The sequence below is a fragment of the Miscanthus floridulus genome, chromosome 2 (genome assembly GCF_019320115.1).
Source record: "Miscanthus floridulus cultivar M001 chromosome 2, ASM1932011v1, whole genome shotgun sequence".
NCBI lineage: Eukaryota > Viridiplantae > Streptophyta > Magnoliopsida > Poales > Poaceae > Miscanthus > Miscanthus floridulus.
The window spans coordinates 32,879,187-32,902,102 of NC_089581.1; the positions used below are offsets into that span (position 1 = coordinate 32,879,187).

The 22,916-nt window shown below is 54.4% G+C and overlaps 3 protein-coding genes across 3 annotated transcripts in view; 1 reads left to right on the top strand and 2 right to left on the bottom strand.

Annotated features, from left to right (window-relative positions):
• Positions 1–157: 157 nt before the first annotated feature.
• Positions 158–2,932, bottom strand: LOC136521225 (probable plastid-lipid-associated protein 4, chloroplastic). Its single transcript, XM_066514933.1, has 6 exons — positions 2,444–2,932; positions 2,210–2,323; positions 1,736–1,834; positions 1,029–1,103; positions 589–656; positions 158–359 (listed from the first exon to the last, which is right to left on the bottom strand). Exons 1-6 carry the CDS (start codon positions 2,813–2,815, stop codon positions 287–289), a joined length of 801 nt encoding a protein of 266 aa, XP_066371030.1. The 5' UTR covers positions 2,816–2,932; the 3' UTR covers positions 158–286.
• A 4,523-nt stretch (positions 2,933–7,455) lies between these two features.
• Positions 7,456–8,019, top strand: LOC136540934 (uncharacterized). Its single transcript, XM_066532971.1, has one exon. It carries the CDS (start codon positions 7,456–7,458, stop codon positions 8,017–8,019), a length of 564 nt encoding a protein of 187 aa, XP_066389068.1.
• A 14,210-nt stretch (positions 8,020–22,229) lies between these two features.
• LOC136538375 (small ribosomal subunit protein uS13c-like) overlaps positions 22,230–22,916 on the bottom strand; it is a 48,495-nt gene continuing 47,808 nt past the window's right edge. Inside the window, exons 2-3 of the mRNA XM_066530353.1 lie at positions 22,675–22,914; positions 22,230–22,406 (exon numbers count right to left, since the gene is read on the bottom strand). Of these exons, the coding sequence (XP_066386450.1) occupies positions 22,230–22,406; positions 22,675–22,914 (417 nt within the window). The remainder of the gene's footprint in view (positions 22,407–22,674; positions 22,915–22,916) is intronic.

Below are 22,916 nucleotides of genomic sequence, written 5' to 3' on the forward strand. Positions count from 1 at the left end.
CTGAGTGACGATGTAGAAGTTGGATCAAAATGGATTATCATTGCATTTTCTATACATCGATGTGTGTTAGTCTTCACACGATATGTTCTCTATCATCTATGCTTAAATCTTGGGCCTCATTTTCGACACGGAAGTCTTACCGGTTTCTCACAAAATGTACAGCTTCCAAAAACTTCCTATCTTTCAAATGGAATATTGATATTTACACGTCTTACACTACCTCAGTCTTCAGGCGAGGAAGAAGAATGTTACAGATAGCAGACACCTAAATGTTATCATAACATTATTATAATGGAACCCTGTATGTTGAGTCGACCATCTTCAGTACGAACAAGTTTCCCTTGTCGCCTCTCGAAACCCTGCAAGCAAGGTGGTTTCTTACAACAATAGCAAATGGTATCCCCAAGGCCCAACCATTGCTCAACAGAGGCCTTAGTTAAGCTTATAGGTATAGAACAAAAGAATTTTCCAGCTTTAGTAGTTCAACGAGAGAGCAAAACTCATGATGGAGGAGAATATATGAGATGAGGCAATGAAATAATTAAAAGTGCGTCCATCAGAAACCTTTCGGAGGGATAAATATGCTACCTGAGCTCTTCATCAAGATAAGTAATTTCAAGTTCACCTTTACCACTTCCGGGTGCTTTGATCGGGATCTAATCATAGAGAAACTAAAATAACATTAGCTCACCTTTTGCTACCTAAAAATCGACTATGCTGTGGGCAAAAAGTTTCTGAGGAGAGAGAACATCCATAATGAGTATGAACAGGAAAAGTAAACAAATCTAGCAAGGGAAGTGAAGGATTACATCAGGACATAAGTTTATACATGTTGAGATCATGGTATACCAGCATGCCTATCTGTTCACTACTCAGCAGTGAATTACTTTGGTAAAACTCAAACAAAAGGTAACCAGTTCAAGCACAAACTAGACAACATGAATTATAGACTATTAGTGTAACACCCAAACTATTTTTTTTAACGCAAGTAACATCCAAAGTAATACTTGGAGGATAATACGTCTTACCAAACTAAATATCTTGAAGTAATCAAATTTAACTGCCACTCTTCTAGGATTCAGAGGTACCAAGTTGGCAGTAACCTGAAAAGACAAAACATAGGTTAATCAAGGCAGCAACATGCTTCAGAGGACCAACCAACACAAGTAATACAAAACCAGCAACAATATCGAGTATGCCGTTAGGAATATATTTGCAGGCAAAAGCCTAGAGCATTACATGTAGTATAGCAGCTGTTCAAAGGAAAATGCAACATAATAACTTCAAAAGCAGCAAAACAGTATAGAGTTATATAGTTGCAAACTGACACTAGAAGAAGGTTCCAACATGGAAATGAACATGTCATTAAAATGAAGTCAAGGCTTCACTACTGTGATCAATGCTTCAGCTAACATGCGTTTGGCACCTTGGGTGCCATTGTACATAAACCTCTTTTTTCCTACTTAATTGAGCAGCAGAGCTCCTGCCTTTTCCATCAAAAAAAAAAAGCTTCAGCTCACACGCTCCTTTATCCAGAGCACAAGCCAGTGTCCTACTTCCCAAAACCGCTTGCCCATAACACATCAGAAAGATCTCAGCTACATGCCACACATAAGGTACAGCGTGTCGTTCCCAGATGAGAACTCTTTGCTTCATAACAAAGAAAGGGATTGAAGAATGCCGAAGGGGGGAAAAAAGCCAAAAGTACACCGCAACAAGTTCTAGCGAAAATTACCTGATTAAAGTAAGGATACGTTTCCATATTTTGGGCTCTCAAAGTGTCGGCGTTAATTGCTTGGTAAATCTTCCCAAACGGCCTCAGATACTTTGGCCTCTGCAGTAGAAAGTGAGTAGAATTTGACATTCCTGTAAAAAGAATTCTAACTATTTTCTTCAGCAGCAGCATGCCAGGAAGGTCGAAAAGATATAAACTATGAACTGAACTTCTTTTTTTTCCCTCGAATTTAATTTCGAATTTAATAAATTCTGCAAACGTGAAGATTACCGCCCTATTACCAATTTACCACTAGGAAACAATAAAGCACGCGATCTTTAAGATTTTTAGGGTGCCAATGTACAGGTTCTGATAAGCACCAATTTACCACTATGAAACAATAAAGCACGCAACCTTTGAACTTATCAGAACCTATCTTTCAAAGAAAAGAACTTATCAGAACCTGTACATTGCTGAGGCAAAAAGGAAATGAACCTGTGGTTGCAGTATACTTGTGGAGGTGGTATAGAGAAGCTCCCATTTGCCGTTGAGGAGATCGGACTTGAGCGGCTCCTTCACCTGGTTCACCGCCTCCAGCTGCTGAACAATCTGAAGCAAAAAAAAAAAAAAAAAAAAAAAAAAAAAAAAAAAAAAAAAACTCGCGAGTAAGCTCTACTATCAACCAATGCACGGTTCGTCCCTCGCAACTACTAGTTTCTTCGTCCTCACCTGCTCGACGCGCTCCTTGTCCTCGGGCGTGGCCTCGGCGCCACGCTCCAGCGGCGCGATGGCGTCGAGGAGCTCCTGCTTGAGCCTCACCGCCTTCTCAGCGTCCTTCTCCCCCTTATTCCCTGTGAAGAACGGCGGCAGGAAGGAGAAGGACGATATGCCTGTTCTCCACCTGCCGCCGCCTTTCCTACCGCCGACACCCGGGACCGCGGCGAGCGCGAGGCCTGTCACTCTCCTGCGCTCGCTGCTCCGCGACGACGCGGGAAGTTGGGAGGAGGCGGCGGCGGCGACGCTGGGGCCGGGGCTGGCGGCCAGCGGGCGCGAGGATCCGGGCGCGCACGAGACGGAGAGCGGGAGCGAGGCGGGCGCCATGGCACGGGGCGACAGGGCACCGCCGCACGGGGACGCGGTGGAAGCGAGCGGGATTTTTGCGTGCGATTGCGGTGGAAGTCGTGGGGCGGGGGCGGGGGCGGGGGCGGGCCGTGCGTGATTTCCAGAAGGAGGCAGCGCAGAGCCTGTTGCGTTTTTTTGAGTGGTGGATAGAGCGCGCGGGCGCGGCGCCCCGGCCGCGGCCGGGGAGCACGTGGTGGTGTCCGTGCACCCCGCCGCTTCTGCAATGAGCACAGCACGGGATCACAATCATCAGTGCTCCGTTGTCTGTCCCCAAGGCAGACATGACTACAAGTTGGGGACTGATGAACACCAAGAAACCTTAATGGCTTCAATGTTCTATCAAATAACTCAAATCATCTTATCTGAAACCAAACTTTTGTTTTTTCAACTACATTTGTGAAGGACAGAGAGTTCGAATCATCGCCATGTTCATTTGGGCTTGTTTGGCTTATAAGCTGTACTTTTTCAGCCAACTAACAGTATTTTTCTCCCACACCAAATCAGCCAACAATACTTTCAGCCATGGCTTATCAGCCAAACACAAACGAACAGGGCGTAGAAGCGCACACCCAAAAATTACTGTTTGCTCGTGATGGTTGGTGCCAAGAATCGGAGCAAAAGGCATTTCAAACTATCGGGTACCATAAAACGGGGTACCCTAAGCGTACACCAAAAAGGTCACTTAAATCCCATCAACAACAAAGCTAGAGGGTAAGCCATGGGCTCATCACCAGCCTCATCCGAGCCCACCGGCTCTCCGCCTCGCCCGAGGCCTCGCACGGGAGGTCTCGGCGCCCGGACGCAATCTCCGCCTCGCGCGAGGCCTCTCACGGGAGGCCTCGGCAAGGAGCCCAATCTCCGACTCGCCCGAGGCCCCGTGCGTACAGCCTCGGATGAGACTGCTATCCTCCGTATCGCTCGAGGCTGGCTTGACAACAACCCGTCGCTCCCGCCTCGACCGGTCTTCCCGACAGCATGTCGTGTCCCATTAATGCGTCAACCACTCCCGCAATCTCGGCCGGACGACGGCTCGACACCACGGAGAGGCCGATGGGACAAGAAGTCGCATCAGCGCCATACCGGCTGAGACAGGGCATGGCGGGGATTACCGGCCACTGTGTTCCGGCGCTCTGCCCACGATCAGCGCCCGCACTATACTGTGCCCCGTAACTCCCGCCCCGAAGACAATGCAGCATGGGAGAACTGGCCCGGATCGTCATCACCCCCGAACCAGTGTACCAGGTCGACCGCTCCCCCCAGGCCTCGGCACTCTACGCCAGGGTCTCAGCTATCTCGGGATTCACGTCTGTTGAGACCCCCCACCGCGGTTCGGCCTCAGCATCAACCGAGCCTCGGCCGCGCACGCAGTCAGTCCACAGCGACCCGCATGCTGACCGCCACACCCGCTCCGAGGCAGCCCTAGAGCTCCCAAGACGCACAGGATCGGACGTGACCAGCACGTCGCCCCAACGCTCCAAGGACGGACCACTCCGACGACCACGCCGCCACCGAAACAGGCTACAGGGCTCGGACACGCCGCCTCTGTTCACACGATGTTGTATAGTAAGCACATGTACTGCCCTTGTCCTCCCTTCAACTATAAAAGGAAAGGACTTGGGCCATTTAGGAGGGGGACGGAGGAAGAACAACACCCTGTAACGCGCACACTTCCTGGCCGCCTGAGAGCAACGTCTCAAGCAGCCCACATCACTCCCCGCCGAGACCTGGGATTAACTCCCTCTCTCACCTAGCTTGTAACCCCCTACTACAAGCACTTCGGTGCAAGATATACAAGATCGATCTCTCAGGCTGGACGTAGGGCACCGATTGCCTGAACCAGTATAAGCCTTGTGTCTCTTTGCATCACCATCCGGGATTGGGAACACGTAGCACAAATTCACTAGTTGGTTGAGGATCCCCCGGTCCAAAACACCGACAGTTGGCGCGCCAGGTAGGGGTCTCTGCGTGTCAGCTTCGTCATCCCAACAAATTCCGGATGGCAGACCCCGTACGACCACTGCGTCTCGGCACGGTGGTCTGGTTTGGGAACCTAGAGTTCATGTCTCTAGGGCACGAGTACGACATGGTACTCCTCACGCCCCGAACCCCGCTTGTCGACGACGACGCCACGCACCAGCAGCCCAGGCGCAGGCGGCGCCCGGGCGGCCGCTCTCGCCACGCTCGCCAGGCACGACGCGAGCAGGATCACCCCGATGCCATGCGAACCCAGGGCGATTCGCCGCTCTCCGATGGTATCCCACGACCAGCTGTTGGCGCAAGGTCCCTGGTTGGGGACCTGTCTAGCCTGAGCAGGGACAAGGGAAAAACGCCGGTGGCACCCGGCGACACCCCGACACCAAGCTCTGCTCCACCACTCCCTGAGGAGCCAACTCCGGTGGAGTAGAGCCCGGCAACGACACTATCTCCATACCCCTTCGGGTTGAGAAATGCCACCGCCTCTTATGCTTATGCCTATGCTTCCGCTCACGCGGATCTCTTGGAGCGCCGCCAGCGCTTCGCTCTCAACTTCGACACCACCGCGTCGACCCACACCCACGCTGACTCCTCGGAGGAGGACGAGGCATGGGCCGGAGCGGATTTCTCCGACCTCCACGACCGCGAAACCATGCGCCACTTCTTGGCCGTAAGTGACTATTGCTTTGGCTATTCTGATTCCGACGATGAAGGTCCTTACGATCTCACTCGTGAGTGCTTCCACGTCGGACTTGGGATGCCTAGCACGGGCGACGAGCACGAGGGGATAGACAACCGCACTCTGCTTCATCAGGGAATGGGAAACCATGCTACGCCTTCACGCATTGTTCCACCGGCGGCACGGAACGAGAACCTTGCCCTCGGACAATTTCGACGCCCGGACCTGGAACAACTCCGTGAGCTTCAGGCCAAGGTTGAGCAAGATCAACTCCTTCTGCAATAGCTCCAAACCACTCTTGAGCAGGAGCAGCAAGGCCACGGTGACGGCGGAGGAGCCCGGTGACGGGCTCGCGACGTGCACCGCCGCATCAACGACGATGAAGGGGACGATCGTCCCCCAATCTTCAATCGCGCTAGCCAGAATGTCGTGGCTGCGGCGATGCTAGTGTGCGCGATGCCCGAGCCCTCCACCACGGAAGGACGACGGGTCCGCGGTGAGCTCTGGGATCTCCTCGAGACCGCCGCGGTGCAACAGGCAGAGAGTTCCGCCTCTCGGTGGCGCGGAGCCGCCTCGGACCTCCCCTCAGCACCACACTGACAGAATAGGGAGGCCGCGGTTCGTCCCGAGCCCGCTCGGGTGCCGGCAATCAATAGGGTCCCCCCGGTCCACGACCGCCTCGATAACCGACGTGAGGCGCAGGGTGACCATGAGATGGTCAGCCGACGACGACGCCACGACAATGAGGGGCCCGCTCGAGGCTACCATCCACATCGGGGCGGCCGTTATGACAGTGAGGAAGACCGCAGTCCTTCTCCTGAACCACCTGGCCCCCGAGTCTTCAGCAGAGCCATCTGCAACGCTCAGTTTCCAACTCGGTTTCGCCAGCCAGCCAACCTCACAAAGTATAGCGGTGAGACCAACCCCGAGCTCTGGCTCGCTGATTACCGCCTGGCTTGTCAGCTAGGCGGCGCGGACGATGACCTGCTCATCATCCGCAACCCCCCCCTGCTCTTGTCAGACTCGGCGCGAGCCTGGCTTGAGCACCTTCCTCCCTCTTAGATCCACGATTGGCGTGACTTGGTTCAGATCTTCATCGAGAATTTCCAGGGCACATACGTGCGCCCTGGAAACTCCTGGGACCTTAAGAGCTGTCGCCAGAAACTAGACGAGTCTCTCCGAGACTTCATCCGACGCTTCTCTAAACAGTGTACCAAGTTGCCCAGCGTCGGTGACTCAGAGATCATCCAGGCTTTTCTCTCTGGCACCACCTACCGAGACTTGGTCCGAGAATTAGGCCAGAACATGCCGTGCTCGACCGCCGCGCTCCTCGACATCACCACCAACTTCGCCTCAGGCGAGGAGGCTGTAGGGGCCATCTTCCCCACGGACGATGCCAAGGGGAAGCGGAGGGATGAGGCCCCCGAGGCCTCGGTTCCCCGCCTCCCCAAAAGAAAGAAGAAGGATCGCCAGGGGGAGCGGGCTGTCCTCGAGGCCGATCTGGTCGCGGTCGCAGAATGCAAGAATCCCTGAGGCCCTAGGGGCCCCAGACCTTTCGATGACATGCTTAAGAAACCCTGCCCTTACCACCAAGGCCCGGTAAAGCACGCCCTCGAGGATTGCTCCATGCTGCGATGTTACTACGCCAGTCTCGAGCTCCCCGACGATGACCCCAAGTAGAAGGGCGCCGGTGACCGGGACGACGACAAGGACGATGGGTTCCCTGAGGTACACAACACCTTCATGATCTTCGGCGGACCCTCGGTGTGCCTTACGGCGCGACAGCGAAAAGAGGGAACGCCGAGAGGTCTTCTCGGTCAGGGTGGCCACTCCCTGGTACCTCGACTAGTCTCGGGAGGTGATCACCTTTGATCGAGATGACCACCCCAACCATGTTCCGAATCCCGGGTAGTACCCACTTGTAGTCGACCCGATCATCGACAACACTCGACTCACCAAGGTGTTGATGGACGGAGGCAGCGGCCTCAATATCCTCTACGCCAATACCCTGGAGCTCTTGGAGATCGACCAGTCGAGGCTCCGAGGCGATGCCGCACCTTTCCACGGCATCGTGCCAGGGAAACACACGCGACCCCTCGGGCGCATCGACCTTCCCGTCTGCTTCGGCACCCCCTCCAACTACCGCAAGGAGGTTCTTACCTTCGAAGTGGTCGGGTTCAGGGGAACCTACCACGCCATCCTAGGGCGGCCGTGCTATGCCAAGTTTATGGCAGTCCCCAACTATACCTACCTCAAGCTCAAGATGCCAGGCCCCAGCGGTATCATCACGATTGAATCCACGTACGAACATGCATACGACTGCGACGTCGAGTGCATCGAGTACGCTGAGGCTCTCGCCGAGGCCGAGACCCTCATCGCCAACCTCGATCAACTCAGTGGCGAGGCGCCTGACTCCAAGCGTCGCGCATGGGCGTTTGAGCCCGCGGAGGCCATTAAGCTCGTCCTGGTCGACCCTGCCTGCCCCGATGACCGGGCACTGAGGATCAGCGCCACACTCGACATCAAATAGGAGGCCGTGCTCGTCGACTTCCTCCGTGCGAATGCCGACATGTTCGCATGGAGTCCCTCGGACATGCCGGGCATACCGAGGGAGGTCGCCGAGCATGCCTTGGACATCCAGGCCGGCTCTAGACCGGTGAAGCAACGCCTGCGCTGATTCGACGAGGAAAAGCATAGGGCCATCGGCGAGGAGGTGCAGAAACTCTTGGCGGCCAGGTTCATCAAGGAAGTGTCCCACCCAGAGTGGTTGGCCAACCCCGTGTTAGTTAGGAAGAAAAATGGGAAATGGAGGATGTGTGTAGACTATACCGGTTTGAATAAAGCATGTCCAAAAGTCTCCTTTCCATTACCCCGAATCAATCAAATCGTTGACTCCACCGTGGGGTGTGAGACCCTATCTTTCCTTGATGCGTATTCTGGTTACCATCAAATCAAGATGAAAGAGTCCGATCAGCTTGCGACTTCTTTCATCACACCATTCGGCATGTACTGCTATGTGACTATGCCTTTCGGCCTCAGAAACATGGGGGCCTCGTACCAGCGGTGCATGACCTAGGTCTTTGGCAACCACATTGGGCGAACCATCGAGGCCTATGTGGACGACATCGTGGTCAAATCCAGAAAGGCCGAGGATCTCATCGATGACTTAAGGATAGCCTTCAAATGCCTTAGAGAGAAGGGCATCAAGCTCAATCCTGAGAAGTGTGTGTTCGGGGTCCCCCGAGGCATACTCTTGGGATTCATAGTCTCCGAACGCGGCATCAAAGCCAACCCAGAGAAGGTCCTGGCCATAACCAGTATAGGACCAATCAGAGACCTCAAGGGAGTACAGAGGGTCATGGGATGCCTTGCGGCCCTGAGCCGCTTCATCTCGCGCCTTGGTGAAAAAGGCTTGCCTCTGTACCGACTCTTGAGAAAATCCGTGTGTTTTTCTTAGACCCCCCGAGGCCGAAGAAGCCCTCGACAGACTCAAAGCGCTGCTCACAAATCCTCCCATCCTGGTACCCCCAGCCAGGGACGAGGCCCTCTTACTCTACGTCACCGCAACGACCCAAGTGGTCAGCGTTGCCATAGTGGTAGAAAGGTAGGAAGAGGGGCATGCTCTACCCACCCAATGACCTATTTACTTCATCAGCGAAGTGCTCTCTGAGACCAAAACATGTTACCCCCACATCCAAAAGCTGGTCTACGCTGTAGTCCTAGCCCGGCGCAAGCTGCGTCACTACTTTAAGTCTCACCCAGTGACTGTGGTATCGTCTTTCCCTTTGGGAGAGATAGTCCATAACCGGGAGGCCTTAGGTAGGATAGCCAAGTGGGCCGTCAAGCTTATGGGGGAAGCCTTGACTTTTATGCCTCAGAAAGCAATTAAGTCTTAGGTTTTGGCCGATTTTGTGGCTGAGTGGACCGACACCCAATTACCACCTGCTCAAGTCCAGACAGAATGCTGGACCATGTACTTCGACGGGTCTTTGATGAAGACCGGGGTAGGCGCGGGTCTCCTCTTCGTCTCACCCCTCGGAGTACACATGTGTTACATGGTGCGGCTCCACTTCGCCGCCTCCAACAACGTGGCCAAGTACAAGGCCCTCATCAACGGCTTGCAAGTCGCCATCGAACTTGGGGTACGGCGTCTCGACGTCCGGGGCGACTCGTAGCTCGTCGTCGATCAGGTCATGAAGGAGTCAAATTGCCTCGACCCCAAAATGGTGGCTTACTGCAAGTTGGTGCATCGCCTAGAAGACAAGTTCGACGGTCTCGAACTAAACCACATCGCATGGAAGTACAACGAGGCCGCCGATGAACTGGCAAAGATGGCCTCAGCACAGGCTCCGGTCCCCCCGAACATCTTTGCCAGGGACCTCCACAAACCTTCCATTGACTACACCTTGGTAACAGAGGAGGGCCCACCTGTGGAATCCATGGTGGGGCTCGACGCCCCCTATACTGCCGAGACCCCCTCGACCAAGCCCGAGGTCATGGAAGTCAACACCGAGCCTCCACAGACCGACTAGGATGTGGATTGGTGAATCCTGTTCCTCAATTGGCTTGATCGGGGGGAGCTTCCTAGTGACAGGACCGAAGCCCGACGGCTTGCACGCCGAGCCAAGACTTATGTCCTCTGCAATGACGAATTGTATAGGCAAAGTCCCTTTGGTGTCCTCCAATGATGCATCACCACCGAGGCAGGCCAAGCCCTGCTTTGGGACTTGCACGTAGGGGCCTGCAGGCACCATGCGGCGCCTCGGACGCTCGTAGGAAATGCTTTCCGCCAAGGGTTCTACTGGCCAACGGTGGTCGCCGACGCCACCAAGCTAGTACGCTCCTATGAAGGATGTCAGTACTATGCTCGACAGACACATCTCCCGGCCCTGGCCCTCCAAACCATCCCCATCACATGGCCGTTCGCCGTATGGGGGCTCGACATGGTCGGGCCTCTGCAAAAAGCCCCTGGGGGCTACACCCATCTACTAGTATCAATCGACAAGTTCTCCAAATGGATCGAGGCTCGTCCGATCAATCGAATCAAATCCAAGCAAGCAGTGTTGTTCTTTACTGATATTATCCATAGGTTCGGGGTCCCTAACACCATCATCACCGACAACAGGACACAGTTCACCGGCAAAAAATTCTTGACGTTTTGCGACGACCACCACATCCGTGTGCCTTGGTCAGCCGTAGGACACCCAAGGACCAACGGCCAAGTAGAACGTGCCAACGGCATGATCCTACAAGGCCTCAAGCCAAGAATTTACAACCGGTTGAAGAAGTTTGGCAAGAAATGGCTCGCCGAACTCCCATCGGTCATCTGGAGCCTGAGGAACACCCCAAGCCGAGCCATGGGGTTCACGCCTTTCTTCCTGGTCTATGGGGCCGAGGCCATCCTCCCCACTGACTTAGAATATGGTTCCCCAAGGCTACAGGCCTATAACGAACGAAGCAACCGCACCACCCAAGAGGACGCCCTCGACCAACTAGAGGAAGCCCAAGACGTCGTGCTGCTACACTCAGCTAAATACCAGCAGACCCTATGGTGCTATCAGGCCCAGCGCGTCCGAGGCTGAGACTTGAAGGTAGGCGACCTGGTGTTGAGGCTAGCACAGAGCAACAAGGGCCGCCACAAGACGACCCCGCCATGGGAAGGACCGTACATCATCGCCCAAGTGCTGAAGCCCGGGACCTACAAGCTAGCCAACGAAAAGGGCGAAATCTTCACCAATGCTTGGAACATAGAACAGCTACGTCGCTTTTATCCTTAAAATTCCAAGCATTGTATATATTGTTTCTTGGAATACAATTGAAACCCGCTTTTTAGTTGTTCTAATTTTTCGAGAAATTCCCTGAGCCTATCGTTGGTCTCGGCACTATAAGGGAGACTCGGCTCTACCTCCGCAGAACCGAATCTCCCTCGGGGGCCAGATGGGGGATTCCCCCTAAAGTCCCATGCGCCATTTTTTAGTCATTTTTCGAAAAAATTCCTACAGCAAACCCTCGAGCACGCTCTGACGAATCGGTTGCGGAAAACCCAAGGACCAAAAGCCCGTCTCAGGGCTAGAAGGCCGGTTGAGTCGCGAGACGGCCTAAGCCTCCGGGCTACGGCGCTCCCTCACCACCTTTCGTCCAGGGGACGGCTTAGGCTCCAAAGAGGTTTTTCACAAAGAAATCAGATCAGAGACAACAAGAGGGCAGAGGCTCAGAAATACAAGACAAACGATTAAAGAAACACGAGTACTTTAAAAAGAAAGGCCTCGACAGCCACAAGCGTTACGATACAAATCTAATCCCTACTCTATTTACATGGCCACTTGGGCCTAGGTCAAGGCTCAGCACCTCCGGCATCGGCAGACGGCGGGGGAGGGACCACCTCCTCTTCAAACAACGTTGCCAGCATAGTGCCAGGGCCTTTCGCCGCCTCCAACAGCTTCATCACCACCTCATCGGCCTCGTCGTCATCATCGGGCAAGATGTAGCCATCGCTGATGGCTTGAAGGTCAACACCAACATAGTGCGAGGCGATGACGGCTAGTGCGCACTTGACACCCATGTGCGGTGCTCCTCGGAGCCGCTCACGCACTTGACCACTCAGTGCAGTCAGACGGCTCCCAAGGGAGTTGCCTGACTGAACCCCCTCGATCGCCAAGGCGTCGTAGGTGGCACGGGCGGCACTCTTCAGCACCTTGTGCTCCCCGATCTTGGTCTCGAGCACCGTCTGCACCGCGCTAGAAGCCTCGGCTGCCCGGGTAACCTCCGCCTCTGACTCTGCACCACGGAAAATGGAATGAGGTTGAGCGAGGGATAAAACAACCTAAATTAGGGGCGGAAACCTACGGAACTCTCCCTTGGCCTTCTACTCCCAGCATCGGGTATCGACCTGACAGGCCTTGGCTTTCTCCTTCCAGCGTAGGGCCTCGGCCCGGGAAACCTCGGCCTTCTCCTTCAGGCGCTGGGCCTCGACCTGAGAAGCCTCGGCTGCCCTAGAAGCTTCACTCCCCAGCTCTGCGTCACACAAGGAAGTTAGGGAATGAACATAAGGAAAATAAAATAAAATGAGGGGACTAGGACTCACCCTCGGCCATCCCCCTCCAAACCACAGCCTCAGTTCGCGAGGCCTCAGCTGCTGCAAGGGCCTCATCCGAAGCACCTTTTGCCAGTTGGTGCGCGTTCTATTCTACCCCTAGCTGCCCAGCAAGAGCCATGGCCGAGGCCGTAGCTTCTACGGCTCAAGCCCTGAAGGCATCCCAATCACTGGCCACATGGGTGAGCTCCTCCTCCAACTCCTTGACCCGCGCTGCCAGAGGGGCGAGCTACTCCTGGGCCGTGGCCGCCTCGACCTTTGCGTCGGCACAACGAAGGTGGAGGTCCTCCATCTCTGCGCTCCGTGCCAACAGGAGCTCGTTGGCGCTGGCAAGAAGGCCCTTCTGCCGCTAAAGTTGGTCCCAGACATCTCTCTCCCGACGGAGGAAGACCGACTTCCCAAGAGATCGGGTCTCGAGCTCCTAGGGGAAACAGAACAGGGGTCAATCCCAACAAAGAAAACTTGGAAAAAGACCACCGCATGGGAAAAGAAAGCACGAACCTAGGCAACTCCGGGCAAATCGTTGGCCACCACGGACAGCGCCGTCCGTAGAGACCGCTCCGCCAGCTGGCGGTACTGCTCGAATGTGTCACAGTGACCGCTCTTGGCCGTGTCCTCGAGAGCAAATAGAGGCTCTGCCTCAGGATCATCCCAGCTTTGCCACAGGACACATGGGTGGTTCCACCCACGGGGCTCGAGTCGCACCCACGCGAGGGCCAAGCTTCCCTCACCCGAGGTTGGAGCCGGCTGGTCCATGACACCGGCCACCTCGGCGCCGGCCATCTCCTGCGCCTGGGAAGTATCGTCGGAGGAGATCGGAAGAACTTCCACCTCCCGGGTGCTCTCCCGCAACGGCGGCGGGCCTTCAACCAAGGGTGCCGCCAAGGCCTCCGCCGCCTTCATCTCTACTTCCTGGGCCGGCAGCCCCGCCACGATCACGTCAGCGTCGGTGGTCTCGGGGGCTCCGGCCTCTGCTATCGTGGCCTCGGTGGTCCCGGAGAGTCCGGCCTCCGCCATCGTGGCCTCGGCGGCCTCGGGGGCTCCAGCCTCCGCCATCGTGGCCTCGGCGGTCGCGAGGGCTCTGGTGCCCGCCGCAGCAGCCTCGATGGTCCTGGGCGCCGCAGCCTCCATCGCCCTAGACTGTGAAACCCCGGGGACCTCGGTCCCGGTGGCCTCGGCCGCATCCGACCCACAGGCCTCGCCATCGCGGGACAGAGGTGCTGCCTCCCCCTCCTATGTCAGGGCCGCCTCGGCAGCCCCTCCTTGAGTGGTCGGCTCCTTCGGGTCGACCCTCACCGATGCCACGCCACGATGCAGGGCGGCTTGCGCCTCCGCCACCCAGTGGGTGGTGGAGCCAGGGTTAACCTTGAGCGCCTTAAGGGGCGCCAAGGTAGGCACCTCCGTAGGCCGCTTCCGGCTAAGGATAAGACGATAACAGGGTCAGCACAAGACAAAAGAACGAACGAAAGGCACTGCGACCCCACCAAAAATACACCTACCTCGAGCGGGGCGGCAACCGCTTCGCCACGGCGACCCTCGTTTGCAAAGGCGGTGGCGGCGGCAGAGGCATTGCCTCCGTGTCCATCGGCGCCGGTCGGTCCTCAACGGACCCTGGTGCCCCCTCGGTCCTCTGTGGGGGCAGTTGTGTCGCCTCCGCCGCCACTTGTTCCACCGCCGCCGCCGAGCCCACCGAGCTAACGGTGCGTTTGCCCAACGCCCACGCCTCGGGCGTGTCAGCCTCGGCCCTGGAGTGCCGAGCTACTTGCCAACGCCCCGGGCACCACCTCCACTATGTCAGGGAGATGGTCCAGGGGACCTCACCCCACCTCGCCCTCGTCATCCTCGTCCGTGGCCTCCGTCGACAGCGACGGCGATGGGGATTCCTCCAATGGGAGACCATCCTTCCTTTGTTGATGGCGGCGCTTGTCCAGCTCCTCGCGCACGAGGATCTTCTTCATGCGCTTCGCCACCTTGGCGTCTTTCCGTTTTTTCTGCGCATCAGCGTGCGCCTGGTTGATCGCCCGCCGCCTCGCGTCCTCAAGAACAGGCGGCAGAGAGGCGTGCACGTCCCTCATCCCCTGCAGGAACGGCGAATGCGCATAAGGGAACAAGAAGTAAGAAGAAACAGGGGAGACTCGGGGGCTACAGCGGCGCACGACTTACCAGCGAGAGGAACCCCTGCGACGGTCGCATCGCGATGGGGGTCAAGTTGCCGCCCCTCAGCTTTGCCTCTACCGTCTCCCCCACCCGACGAAGAATTTCCTCGTCAGAAAGGGTGGAGGAGGACATCCGGATGCCCTCAATAGGCTCACCCAGCCTCATCTCGAACAGCCGCCGCCGCCGAGCCATCAGCGGCAGCGCCCTTCAGCGGTGGAAGGCAGCCACGACCACAGCCACGGTAAGGCCGTGGCCCCGTAGCCTCTCCAACCCCTCCAGAAGCGGCTACAGCTTGGGCTGGTCGTCCCTCAGGACACCGTACTTCCACCTCTCCGGGCAGCTCCCCACAATCCGCCCAGTGTAGGGGGGAAGTCCTCCGTCGTCGTTGTGAAGGTAGAACCAGCTCGTGTACCATCAGCGATTGGATGACGCGAGCTAGGCCGGGATGTAGAGGTGCTGGCGGTCCTGGCGCACTTGGAGATTGCAGCCGCCGGCCCTCATCGCTTTCCTCGTGCCCGATGTGCCCGTCGGTTTAGTGGTGTGCCCCGCCCGGAAGAGATGGAGCCACAACTCCCAATGGAGAGCAATCCCTAAGTACCCCTCGCAGACGGCAACGAAGATGGTCGCCTGAGCGATGGAGTTGGGGTTGAAGCTGTGGAGCTCCATGCCATAGTAATGTGGGAGCGCCTTCATGAACCGATCCGCCGGGACACCGAGGCCGCGCTCGTGAAAGGAGACAAAGCTCACGATGTAGCCGTCGCGAGGCCTCAGCTCTGGCTCGCCATACGGAGTGATCCACTCCGGCTTGTTGGGGTCCGTCACCAGATGAAGGAGTCCGCCATCGACGAGCGACTCGAGCGTCTCCACAGTAACGTCGGAAGGATCCCAAGGGTCCACCTCGATGACAATGATGTCGCCGGCCATGAGTGCGGTGGAGGGACTGAATGCAGCGGTGAGTTTTTCTCTCTCTCTCTCACTCTCTCGCTCTTTCTCGCTTTCTCCCTGGCTCGCTCTTCTCCCTTCTTCTTCTCGGCACCCGCTGCTCTAGCGACGGCTCGATGGAGGCAGAGCTAATGCAGGCAAGGTAAGGTGAGGAGGGGCGAGACTCTTTGAGTATTTATGCAGGGTGAAGGTGAAACAGACGGGCGATGAAATCAGGAAAGTTTCCCCTCGATCCAGCGCGGTTAACCATGATTCGATTTTACCACCCATGCGCTCACTTCTTTCTCATTAATTACGGGAACAGTTACGTCCCATCCACCACATCGTGCTCGGCCACTACGGCAGCAGGCGTCGTTTCGCCTCCCCAGGAAACCGCCTCAAAAGGCGCGCCACCTGTTGTCAAGCCGATGGGGAAGATATTCCTCCCACCCTACTCCTTTCAGATGAAGGAACTGGGCTCTGAGCCTGTTATGGTCCAGGGGTTCGAAGGCTAGGCCCCTAGGGGTTTCGACAGCCGCCCCAGGACAATAGAGTCAGGGATGACCACGGACAAGCCTATACGGGGCTGAGGCCCAAGCAAGCGAAACGCTTGGGACACCCTAAAGTCGTGTCCGAGACCGGTAGGGAGGTCTCCGAATGGGATCCCACCATAGGGAGGCACCGAGCCACCGAGGCCCAGCGAACGGCCTCGACACCCACTAGAGAAACCCTCCGGTACTTTTGGAGTGTGTCTCTGGACCGCTAGCCGTCCCCTATCGAACAGGGCACCGGCCTCCACTCGGACTTACCCAATAACAGCTCACCGGAAGTGCCGACGCTCGTGCCCACTGAGGGTAGCCTGGCACATTCCACCCCTCTTTCTGAACGAAAAGGAAGCGTGAGGGTCGTACAAAAAGCCAGGGGAACCCCTGACGGACCTCTTGCTCGGCGCAGAGGCTAGGGGGCTCTTCCTGCAACTTTGCCGAGACCTCGTGACCCCGGCTCGCACTTGAGGGGCCTCGGCAAAACAACCCCTCCTTCCGAGCGAAAAGGAAGCGTGAGGGTCGTACAAAAAGCCAGGGGAGCTCCCGACGGCCCTTTCGCTCTAGGCAGAGGCTAGGGAGCCCTTCCTGCAACCTTGCCGAGACCCCGCGACCCAGGCTTGCACCCAAAGAGGCCTCGGCAAACAAACCCTCACGCGCGAGGGGCATACAAAAAGCCAAGGGAACTCCCGACAGCCCTCTTGCTCCGTGCAGAGGCTAGGGGGCTCTTCCTGCAACCTTGCCGAGACCCAACGGCTCCGGCTCGCACCCGAATGGGCTCGGCAAACAACCCCTCCGTCTGAACGAAAAGGATATGTGAGGGTCGAACAAAAAAGGCAGGGGACCCCTGATCGCTCTCTCGCTCCGGGCGGAGGCTCGGGGGCTCCTCCTGCACCCAAGACAAAGACAAACGACCTAAGCCCGCGCTAGAAGTTTCGTTACAAACACGATAAAGGGCACCGAGCCCGTTACGGTCTAGGGGTTCGAAGGCTGGGCCCCCTAAGGTTTTGACAGCCGCCCCAGGGCAACAGCGTCAGGGACGACCGCGGGCGAGCCTATATGGGGCTGAGGCCCAAGCAAGCAAAACGCTTGGGATGCCCTAAAGTCGTGTCCGAGACCGGCAGGGAGGTCTCCGAATGGGATCCCACCGTAGGAAGGCACCGAGCCACCGAGGCCTAGCGAACGGCCTCGGCACCCACTAGAGAAACCCTCCGGTACTTTTGGAGTGCGTCTCTAGACCGCTAGCCATCCCCTATCGAATGGGGCACGGGCCTCCACTCGGACTTACCCGATAACAGCTCACCGGAAGTGCCACTGCTCATGCCCACCGAGGGTAGCCTGGCACATTCCACTCCTCCTTCCGAGCGAAAAGGAAGCATGAGGGCCGCACAAAAAATCAGGGGCACCCCCGACCGCCCTCTTGCTTCGTGCGGAGGCTCAAGGGCTCTTCCTGTGACCTTGCCGAAACCCTGCGACCCAAACTCGCACTTATGGGCTCGGCAAATACGATAAAAACTCCTCACTCAAAACGCGAAAAAAGCCCCTGGAGGAGTGACTCCACTCCTTCAGGCCCTCGGGGGCTACACCCGGCGGGTGCGCTCGTGCGCACCCACTGAAACCTCAAGAAGCAAAAAACAATCCCTACAGGAGTCGCTGCAAGCTAGATCTCGACAAACCCTTAGGGAGAGTGCACGCACTCCCCCTAAAGCTCGGGGCTACTGTAGGGTACCATAAAATGGGGTACCCTAAGCGTACACCAAAAAGGTCACTTAAATCCCATCAACAACAAAGCTAGAGGGTAAGCCATGAGCTCATCACCAGCCTCATCCGAGCCCACCGGCTCTCCACCTCGCCCGAGGCCTCGCACGGGAGGTCTCGGCGCCCTGACGCAATCTCCGCCTCGCGCGAGGCCTCTCACGGGAGGCCTCGGCAAGGAGCCCAATCTCCGACTCACCCGAGGCCCCGTGCGTACAGCCTCAGATGAGACTGCTATCCTCCATATCGCTTGAGGCTGGCTTGACAACAACCCGTCGCTCCTGCCTCGACCGGTCTTCTCGACAACATGTCGCGTCCCATTAATGCGTCAACCACTCCCGCAATCTCGGCCGGACGACGGCTCGACACCATGGAGAGGCCGATGGGACAAGAAGTCGCATCAACGCCATACCGGCTGAGACAGGGCATGGCGGGGATTACCGGCCACTGTGTTCCGGTGCTGTGCCCACGATCAGCGCCCGCACTACATTGTGCCCCGTAACTCTCGCCCCGAAGACAATGTAGCATGGGAGAACTGGCCCGGATCGTCATCACCCCCGAACCAGTGTACCAGGTCGACCGCTCTCCCCAGGCCTTGGCACTCTACACCAGGGTCTCGGCTATCTCGGGATTCACGTCTGTCAAGACCCCCCACCGCGGTTCGGCCTCGGCATCAACCGAGCCTCGGCCGCGCGCGTAGTCAGTCCACAACGACCCACACGCTGACCGCTGCACCCGCTCCGAGGCAGCCCTAGAGCTCCCATGACGCATAGGATCAGACGTGACCAGCATGTCGCCCCAACGCTCTAAGGACGGACCACTCCGACGACCACGCCGCCACCGGAACAGGCTACAGGGCTCGGACACGCCGCCTCTGTTCACACGATGCTGTATAGTAAGCACATGTACTGCCCTTGTCCTCCCTTCAACTATAAAAAGAAAGGACTTGGGCCATTTAGGAGGGGGACGGAGGAAGAACAACACCCTGTAACGCGCACACTTCTCGGCCGCCTGAGAGCAACATCTCAAGCAGCCCACATCACTCCCCGCCGAGACCTGGGATTAACTCCCTCTCTCACCTAGCTTGTAACCCCCTACTACAAGCACTTCGGTGCAAGATATACAAGATCGATCTCTCAGACTAGACGTAGGGCACCGATTGCCTGAACCAGTATAAGCCTTGTGTCTCTTTGTATCACCATCCGGGATTGGGAACACGCAGCACAAATTCACTAGTTGGTTGAGGATCCCCCGGTCCAAAACACCGACACAAACTTATTAGTTTTAAATATCATGTCAAAGTGACACAGCATCACCAAAGTATTTGTAATCCATGATAGGCTGACCATCTGTCCAGAAGAAATTTGCAATACGACCATCCTCCTTGTCTACCTGAATCGCATAAAAAATATAGGATCTTGTAGTTGTTTATTTCTCAAGTATTCAGATAGTGTTTATGCATCATTGGCTTCTAAGTCCTTGCTGTGTTCACGACCAATCTCATTATTGCAATCCATCTTAGACGTAGGCATTTTGTCTTTCCCTCCATAAAACTCCTTCATGAATTCATACAGTTGGGCTGGCTTCATTCTAGCTTTCCATATCTGCCTAATTAACTTCCTGTCTACCTCTATAACTTGTCGTTGGGACCTCAGTTTGTGTGGCTTATTTGGACTAGCCAGATAATGGTTGTGCTCTTCTACGACCTTTTGCACTGTCCAAATCCCTTCCCTACTGATGCTAAACTGAACACGAGCATCACAACCCGTCCTTGTGACGTCCTTATGTGACAACTCATTTTTCTCTATGTCCCTGGTTACTGCAAACTATATGTTTTTAACATAAAGTACCATCTTGGCGGTGTTTTATCTTGCTCTTTCTAATACTGAACCCAACCTTACCGGCATAGGTATTGTACATCTCATAAGCCTTTTTCTTTGATGGAAAAGTCATTCCAACTTCAGGAGTGATCAAATTTTTTCCTAGCTTTATCAACCACCTCCTGTACATATCAATTGTCTCTTAAAGTTGTACCATAACAAAACAAAATATCATATATTCTATCAAGTTTGTTACTTATATTTTACCTCAGCATGTACTTCATTCTCCGTTGATCCAGACCTGTTAACATTGCCTTGCACACTGCCATCAATACTGTCGATGGCCTCTACTCCCATGGTAACTGATACAGTGTTATGTGAAAATATGTGCACTATATTCATGACCAAACAACAACATAGATGAATAGGCGATATCATCTAAACAAATAAACAACCTGTGTTAGCTGATCTTCGTCATCTCCACGAGTACCACCGACGCCATCAATTGGTAATGTGCATGAAACCTCCATCACAGAAGATGTTGCCATTAAGTCGATAGTTGTGATGTCTTCTTGGTCTCCAACGGCGGCCATAGAGGTTGATTGATTCATCGAAGTGCTGCTGCAACGGCGTGCAACTACCTGCACATAGCGGCGACGTGTGCCACTACGTGCACGGTGGCGGCGTGTGCGTGCAACTGCCTGCATGTAGCGACGGCGTGTGCAACTGCATGCACGGCGGCGGTGGCGTGCAATTGCATGCAAGATCTATTAGAGAAGTTTAGATCGTATCCGTAGAAGCCGAGTCGATAGGAGCCAACCGGCCTTGGATGCGTGTACGAGCTGTCGAGGGAGCCGAGTGAACGGTGCTCGTCTGATTAGAAACGCCGCCACACGTCGTGCATCTGGGGAGGGGGCTCATCCTCCACCCAGAGTCCACACAATTTTTTTTTTCAAAGTTTTGGGGTGTCACGTGGGGGTGTCGCATGGGGTGTTCGGATATTAATAAAAAAACAAATTACCGAATCCGTTAGTAATCCGCGAAACGAATTTAGTAAGCTTAATTAATTCGTCATTAGCACATGTGTTACTGTAGCAACATATTATCAAATCATGGACTAATTAGGCTTAAAAGATTCATCTCGTAAATTAGCCATAAATTGTAAAATTAGTTATTTTTTAGTCTATATTTAATACTCGATGCATGTGTCAAATATTCGATGGGATGAAGAGTAAATGTGGCAGAACCGCCTAATCTAATGCCTCTCAGGAGTACTTGTCTTTCATTAGACACTAAGTACTTAAGAGAGGTCACTAAACTACGCAGTTTCGTCGAGCACACTCCAAGGGAGAACTCAAAAATCCATATTTTTCTATCAGGATCATAAATGAGAAAATAAAGCTTACAATATTCTTAAGTCATTTCTTACATTACTTTATTACAGTACATAATATTAGCTTAATTGATTATAACAGCGGAATATAACAATGTTATCAGAGTTACAGAGGAAACAAAGATTAATTTAATGACATGGTGGAATATTAATATAGTGGACATTTATATTCGAGAGATGCTAGCAGGTTTTACATCTTTTCTTATAAAAACCTTTAGTGAGGGTTATAAATACACACTACGGTCGTAACGCGAAAGGAATCCTCTCTGAACTCACCAGGAGGTTTCCACACAAGAGTCAGCTTTATGTATCCTCCGATCACCTGCAACGGAAGGAATACAACACTGAGTACTCGATTGTACTCAGCAAGACTTACTCGACAGAAGAAAAATAAAAGAATCCAAGGATATGCAAGGCTTATTTGACTTGTAGATTATTACATCTGCGGAAGCATTACTAAATGTACGTCCTTATATTAAATTTTATTAGCATTCATCATTAGTTCATTAACTATCCATTCTATGTAAGCTCCTATATTGCTTTTAAGCAGGTGGTGAGCAATCAAAACCATTTTACAATCTTTCATATTTCAATTCTTACTACGGTGCTAGACCATAGCCAAGTCGGTACCGTGTAAATGGTGATTCGCGGGCACATGACCAACACATGCGGGGTGAAAACAGGTATACCATCGATACTCTGTTTAAGCTTCTGAAACAATTGGAATCAGTGGCAGGTGAATAATCCCCAGAACACTGAATCTGGTTAATATTAATTCATCAGGAGCAGTCTGAACTCCTTGCATCAAGCACAGATTGGGCCAGAGGGATACCAAAACAGTGAACCATGGTCCACGGATGTAAGCAAGAATTTGACCTTCATTTATAGAACCGACCCATATAAGCTAGTATGTCACTGCTACAAAATCTGCAGCAGCTGATGGCTTCATCATGATTTGTCTATGTCAGCATCAAAGCTCCAAACAAAATACCCAGCAGTAGTAGCACTACACACACGCACACACACACAAAGATACAGAAAAGTACATGGCAACACCATTTATTCATCCTGGGAGGCGGGTGACTTCTTCTTGGCAACTGAAGCCCCCTTTCCCTTGAGTGTCCGGCAGTTGTTCTTTGTCCTCTGGCCACGAACTGGGAGTCCAAGCTTGTGCCGGATGCCCTTGTAGCACCTAATCTCCTTCAACCTCTCAATCGCCACACGGTTGAAACGTTTCTGTAAAGCATACCAAACAACAGTGTGCCAGTTCTCAGTATTTTCACTCCCTTTGAATCCAACATCAATATAAAACTAAACAGTCAGGAATGATCTATGATTACGGATGCGAAATGAAGTACACAAGTCTGCAGAATGAACTTCAATGCTTTCAAGCAATCATTGATATACATATACTAATTAGGTAACCATACAAGTCGCTAATCATCATGAGCTATTGAATCAAATAACTGCAGTGATGAATCAACAAAGGGATCAGGGACATTACAAGGTCTCCCTCAATCATGTACTTGCCAACCTCCTTACGGAGGGTGATGACCTCCTCCTCGGAGAGGTCCTTGGTGATCTTGTTATCGAAATTGAGGTCCAAGAGGATCTGACGCGAGCGTGACCGCCCAATGCCATGGATGTACTGCAGCGAGTACTCCACCCTCTTGTGGTTTGGAATCTCAACACCACCAATACGGATGCACTCGATCCGCAAGCCACCGTGACCGATTCCTCCCTTCT

What these genes read in the sequence shown, in the direction of transcription:
- LOC136521225 (XM_066514933.1), bottom strand. Translation starts at nt 2,815, where the DNA reads ATGGCGCCCGCCTCGCTCCCGCTCTCCGTCTCGTGCGCGCCCGGATCC. An exon ending in CGTATCCTTACTTTAATCAG is followed by an intron (nt 1,104 to 1,735) that starts GTAATTTTCGCT and finishes TTGTCTTTTCAG; the next exon opens with GTTACTGCCAACTTGGTACC. An exon ending in ACTTCAAGATATTTAGTTTG is followed by an intron (nt 657 to 1,028) that starts GTAAGACGTATT and finishes CTCTATGATTAG; the next exon opens with ATCCCGATCAAAGCACCCGG.
- LOC136540934 (XM_066532971.1), top strand. Translation starts at nt 7,456, where the DNA reads ATGGACGGAGGCAGCGGCCTCAATATCCTCTACGCCAATACCCTGGAG.